Source organism: Nestor notabilis, unplaced genomic scaffold (genome assembly GCF_000696875.1).
Source record: "Nestor notabilis isolate BGI_N333 unplaced genomic scaffold, ASM69687v1 scaffold4350, whole genome shotgun sequence".
Classification (NCBI taxonomy): Eukaryota; Metazoa; Chordata; class Aves; order Psittaciformes; family Psittacidae; genus Nestor; species Nestor notabilis.
The window spans coordinates 47,732-53,944 of NW_009910504.1; the positions used below are offsets into that span (position 1 = coordinate 47,732).

The 6,213-nt window shown below is 41.5% G+C and overlaps 1 protein-coding gene across 1 annotated transcript in view; it reads right to left on the reverse strand.

The window, feature by feature from the left end:
• The window catches only part of LOC104402427 (CCR4-NOT transcription complex subunit 1), a gene marked incomplete at its 3' end in the record, with an annotated part of 48,639 nt that extends 46,386 nt beyond the window's left edge, over positions 1 to 2,253 (reverse strand). Inside the window, exon 1 of the mRNA XM_010010306.1 lies at positions 1,967 to 2,253. Coding sequence (XP_010008608.1) covers positions 1,967 to 2,068 — 102 coding nt within the window. The remainder of the gene's footprint in view (positions 1 to 1,966) is intronic.
• Positions 2,254 to 6,213: the final 3,960 nt, after the last annotated feature.

Here is a 6,213-nt window from a genome sequence, read left to right on the forward strand (position 1 = left end):
ACCTTCCACCAGACCAGGTTGCTCCAAGCCCCGTCCAACCTGGCTGCAAGGGATGGGGCAGCCACAGCTTCTCTGGGCAACAGGGGAGAACTTCTTCCCAAGATCTCATCTCGGTGTCCCCTCTGTCAGGTTAAAGCCATTCCCCCTTGTCCTGTTCCCACAGGCCCTTATCCGAAGCCCCTCTCCAGGTTTCTTGTAGCCCCTTTACGCACAAAAGAGCCTTGTCTTCTCCAGGCTGAACAAGCCCAGCTCTCTCAGCCTGTCTCTAGAGCAGAGGCAGTCTTAAAGCATCACCTATGCTAAATGACTACTGAAAGCATGCTGAAGCAGAAATTAGTACCTCAAGCTTTGCCACCGTTATGTTTGAGTGATATATTTAAACGGTCACTTTGGTGAGTGACAAGAACTCCTCCAAGCAGTTTCCCACATACACTATGTGCTTAGATATAAGCTTTGTAAAACTGAGTGAATTATGCCAAAGCTTTATACCAGTGTACTGTGAGACAAAAAGTTAAAGCATGCATATAAAATCTCTTTGACTAGCTACGGAAAAATTGTGCTAGTAACCACAGAAGGAAAGTAGTACCAGGAAGTTTAAAAACATAAAAACAAAGTTAAAAGCATTAAAAAAAAAGGACAAGAGACCATGGAGATTTCTTAAGAGTTTAGTCTTGAAATTCTGTATCTGTCTTATAACCAAACATAAACAAGAGCCATTTCCACAGACCAGTTCCCAGTCTCTCACTGGAGCCTAAGGCCTGCCATGAAGGATAAGGAACAACTGGTCCCATTTTAGAGATCTATATTCCAAATGAATGGCAGATCAACACTATCTTCTCCTAAATCAAAGAAACGTTTGTTATTCTTCACACAAGTGATCCTGACAGACCTGCAAGTCATGCCTCCATGACACCTTGCTGCACAAATGGGCTGTTGAAACGAACAGTGATCTCAGGTGAGCTCCCTGCAAGCACTGAACTTGCAAAAGCACAGAAACTTTAGAGAGGTTACAAAAAATGTATTCCATCTCCATGGCTTACCAGATCATTTTAAGCAGTGAATACTGCTGAAATCACCCCTTGCCTCAAGGTAAGTAATGAACGCACTTTTAAAGAAGTTAGCTGTTACCAGAAATTCACTGTGCATAAACCCTCTGGCCTCCTAATCTGATGCAAATCACTGCAGGACTGCACTAGTGTAAGAAGAAAAAAAAAAATAAATTTAACTGGCCCAGCTGTCTGCTGGGAACTCTACTAAACCAGTTTCTAAAACAGGCTCAGTAACATTCACCTCCTTCCAAGCACTCCTCTGTGGATAATGCTTTTTAGTCCATCCTGCTATGCAGAGCTATTTTTAAAAGGGTCAGTTAAACCAGAATTCTTGCCCAGATCTTAAGATACTTGGGTTTTAGTCTGCAGTTACCCTCCCTGCCTCCTGAAAACCCAGGGCCCAGAGAGTCAGCTTGGCTTCACCACCAAGCCATGCTTCATCCAGTAAGATGAGGAACAAAAACCTTCCATGCAATGTAAAGTGAAAGCATTCAGACATTCAGATGCAAGTATCCATGTACTCATGCTTTCAGTGCAACAACTCTGAACAGTATATGCATGTTTTCCTCCCTCTCCCAATCAGTGTTCTCTGGAACGTCCAAAAGTTGAGAGATTTCACCTGAAGTAGTTGGGAAAGTTTTGCATACCACTCTCCAAGAGCAGCAGTTAACTGTAATATTCAACTACAAAGTTAACAGTGGTCTCAGCTTTGAGCTGTTGCATTCTATGACCTGCGAGATGAAACCAAGGGGAATATCAGAGGCATGAGCTGCAGCTCTCAACACTGCAGACAACAGTACACAGCAATGCACACACCACCACCACAGAGCACAATCGAAACAAGAAGCAGAACTCCATTTCACACTCCAACTTTCTTCTTTCCAGAGTTTCTTCTGCAGCACCATTAGGCTACTTACATGCTGTATCTCCTGCTGGCTGGCTCGGTAGTTTTTCTTGGTTAAATTGTCCACCAGGTAGCTGATTTGAGACAAGGCCAGCGAGAGCGAGTCAAGATTCATTGCTGGTTGGGGCGGAAGCAGGCGGCCGAGCCCGGCGCAAAATCACCATTATTCCCCTTTAGTCACCTCAGAGACAGGTTAATTTTTTTTCCCCCCAATTAGCCTTTATCTCATTCTGTGTTAACTTTCTTCAGCTCTTCTTTCTCAGTTGTCTTCCTCTGTTCTGAAACATGGCACCTGAAAGATATTATCACATTAGATTTGAGTTCTGTAGCAACATCACAGCTTCTTTTATTTTTTTGCTTCCAAGCTAACTTCGTAAAACAAGTAGAATAAAGTTTAACAAAGGAATTGGTAATACAGACATGATAGATACAGAAGCTATTTGACATAACTATGTACACAAGGAAGTACTATCAAGTTTTCACAATACAAGCTTAGCTGTTTTCACACTACCTGACTACCTTTACTGGTTTCTGCCTTTTGCCATGCTGCAAGAGCTAATAAACAGCTCTCTCAGAAGAATAACTACCTTCCAGCACTGGGAGAAAGAAATCCAGATGCAGAACAAATTAGATACCACACAGCAGCAATCAGAGGTCAGAATCATTCAAAGCATCAATCAAGTTTGTAAAAAAAAGAAAAATAAGTGTTTTTTAAACATCTCTGCAATATTTTGCCTTGCTACCATCAAAGTAGTATTGCACTCAGCTGTACACACCAAAACAAGCAATTGTGAATACGCAACACACACAGGGAACCACAATAAACTAACCCTCACTTGGGGCTTATACCAGAACAGCTCTTCCAGGACAACAGTAGAGCTTGCCAGCTTAATAAATTTCTATGACAGTACAAAACTTGGCACTTAACATTGCCTGTTAAATTACAGATTGCCAATGCAGTAAAATTGCATCCCAGAGCAAGTCCTGCATAACCAACAATGTAATGAGTCTCAATGGAAGCTGTAAGCTGCTCTGAGAAGCAGCACTGTAATTTGTCACACATGGGATCAAGCTGGAGAGTCACTGTTTTGAAGCTCTACTTGATCAAAACACAAAGGTCGCTAGGCTTTGTGCCAAGAGTCTGAAGATCCCTTTTTCAGGATAAAAATTATTGCTTTACTGTCATGGCTATATAGCCAAAACCACGAGTCCATGATTTCTGCCTCATCATTGAGATGGATCACACAGATGATATGTTAACTTGGCACACGGGATGCTTAGGGCACATGAGTTGAAAGCAGCCCCTACAGCAGTGTGGCTTCTGCAAGAACAGAACAGGAGCAGCACCAGGGTGAGCTAAAGAGGCTGTGCTGGATAAAACCAGAAGTCTTCCCCACCTCCTCCCCTTTACACAGAGGTTTTCACTCCCTCACACTTAAAACTAAAGCTTATTTAACATCTGCCTACACTTTAAAACATTAGGAGCAGCAAATCCTATCACTGCCAGTGAAGACTATTCTGCTCTTTTGCAAAGTTTATTAGCTTAAATAAAAATATGGATAAACTAGTGGTAAGGGAAGTCAAATCATCAACCAACTTCCAGGCTTTCATCATGCCACAGAAAACGCTGTGTGCGCCCAGAAGCTATGTAAGATCCTTGCTGCATCCCATGAAAAAGAGATTTTCAACAGGGAATATTAAAAGCATTCTTCAATGACAAGGCAGTTTTGTTCTGAAAGAATTTAAGGGCATGTTTAAAACTGCAGCAAGAATTACAGAAAACTTCCATTTCACTATTGTACCTCTGAGAAGCTGTAATTCATTACCTTTATATACAGGTTTAAAAGCCCACTGGCTGTGAAACAGCTTTGTAGGAAGGAGGAGAGGAACAAAAGTTAACAAGATTTCTCAGCAGCACAGTACCTGTTTGGGTTTTTTGTGGTTTTGTTTTGTTTGGTTGGTTTTTGTTTGGTTGGGGGGTTTTTTGTTTGGTCTTGGTTTGGTTTTGTTTTGGTTTTGGTTTTTGAGGGTTTTTTTGTTTTGTTTTTTTTAAATAACTCAATTCCTCTCTAGAATAATCCAGAAAGTGTCACTGGGCTTGGCAAATGCACACTTTCCAAGATGTTCTTACTGGCAAGGCTTAAACATACCAGACCAGTCTAAAGCTGATGAAAAGAAGTTGTTTAAAATGAAGCAGACAGACCACCATGCCACAGTACCTACACCTATCGAAGCCACCACAAGCAGCTAGTGAGGAGAATTCACTTCCTATGGGAGCACCAGATTTCAGCAGCCAGCCTGAAGAACTCAGGACAAAACTTGGCCATTTATAGGCAGTAACAGAAGTTTCAGAGTGTGTCTTTCAGGCCTCTAGGAAGAAACCCATTTCTCAAGGTATTCTCAGACTGATAGAAACAGCACAGTAATCACACCTATTCCACCCAAAAATTAAGTTTTTAGGTGTTATAACCCTTGAGTTAGGCTCAGTCGTAAATGGGATCCTCCCTGCTGCCACACAGACACCAATCATTCCATCCCCCTATCAGCATCACTGTTTTCTCCCAAGACAAGCAGGAGTACCATTGCAACATGCTTTAACTGCATGGAAGCAGGACACCAAGAATTCACCACTTTCCAACTGCAAAATCTGGCAGTGCCACTGGACAACCCCAGCTGGAGTCAAAATGGGATTTTACCTTTCAAGGAAGCAGAATAAGAGCCTGAGCAGACACCAAGACTCCAGGACCCAAAACAATAGCTGAAGGAAGTAGCTTCCTATTTATGTTCTAAATATATAGTTTGCACTGTATGTATCCTGATACACATCAAAACCTGACAGCTCTCAAGCACCAAACAGCATTTCCAAGGTTCAAACAGTGCAACCTAACTTACAACAGTATATGAAATCGGAGTAATTCAAGGGAGTCCTGCCAGGAAAGCAGAAGTGCATAGGTACCTCTCAGGTCATTCAATGCGAGGCTAAAATTCAATTACTACAGCACTGATTAAACAAGCTATGAAAGCTATGCAAAGCCGACTTTATTTTTAGATGTATATATTCGTAGTGGGAATTAATCTCCCTCCACTGGCCTCAACAATTCAAGCAGCTTCCAGTCCATGGGGCAAACCTGCCATCTTCCTAGATCTGGAAAAGGCAGTCCTCAGCCAGACAGTTCACCACAAAAACGTAGATTTGTTGAAAAAATCAGCTACTTTCAACTACAGATGCTATGATGCAGCCACAGAATAAGCTAGCAGACATGGGACTCGGAAACTCTTACAATATTACTATTTTATATTGTGCAATACAGCTGATTTTTAAGACACAGAAAATACTTATCAAAATCTACACTATTACGAAGCCTGAAAGATTTCTAAGGAAATCAACAAGCCAACAGCAAAACATTTGGCATCTATCTCAGTAGATTCTTTTCAACTGCTTTTCTGTTATTAGAACATAAATATGATATATTTTTAGACAAGAATACAAAAATCACAAAATAGAAATGGCCAACATGTAACCCGCAGTCAGTTCTGACAAAAACACTCTACTAACCCGAAGGAGAACACTAGGAGTAACGAAGCCTTGCTGCTGAAGATGACAAACCTGAAGTCTTCCAGAAATTCAGAAACTGCCTCAGAAAGAAAGTAATTCCAACTTACTTCAAGCTGAGTTTTGGATGTTTTGAGTATTTTACAGAGGTAACTACTCCCACTGGCTTGCAATAGGCATGAACATTTTAGGCCATGTGTACTGCATCTGGAGGATATATCACCTCGAGTGACAGACACAGCTACATGTTTGCCAATTAGATTTTAAACTCCCGTCAAAATCATCGTATGAAACATGCTTCAAGTGCCACTGCTAAACCTGTTCTGCCAAGCAGGGTGCATTAACCACTTCTCAAATACATGCACTAATAGAACTCATGGAAAAACAGCACACCTCTGGGAAGCCCCATGTGAGAAACTCTCCAAAGGGGAAAGGTAAGCAGCCTTATTGTATAAAGAGAACATCGTACTCCCTCAAGTTAGGGAACTATTGCAAAGGAGCTATTTCTAACAATACAGCATCTGTTGCTATTTCAAGCTTTGAAATAAGCAAGGCCATTTTACTGGGCAGTGTGTCCTGAACTGGAGGACAGCCTTGAGAAGCATCCTTTCCATGGGGTCTGCAGGAAATCATACCATACTTAAGTTATATTTCAGCACGTCCATTTTGAAACCTACAGAAAGAAAAATTTCACAGTGTAAGTCACA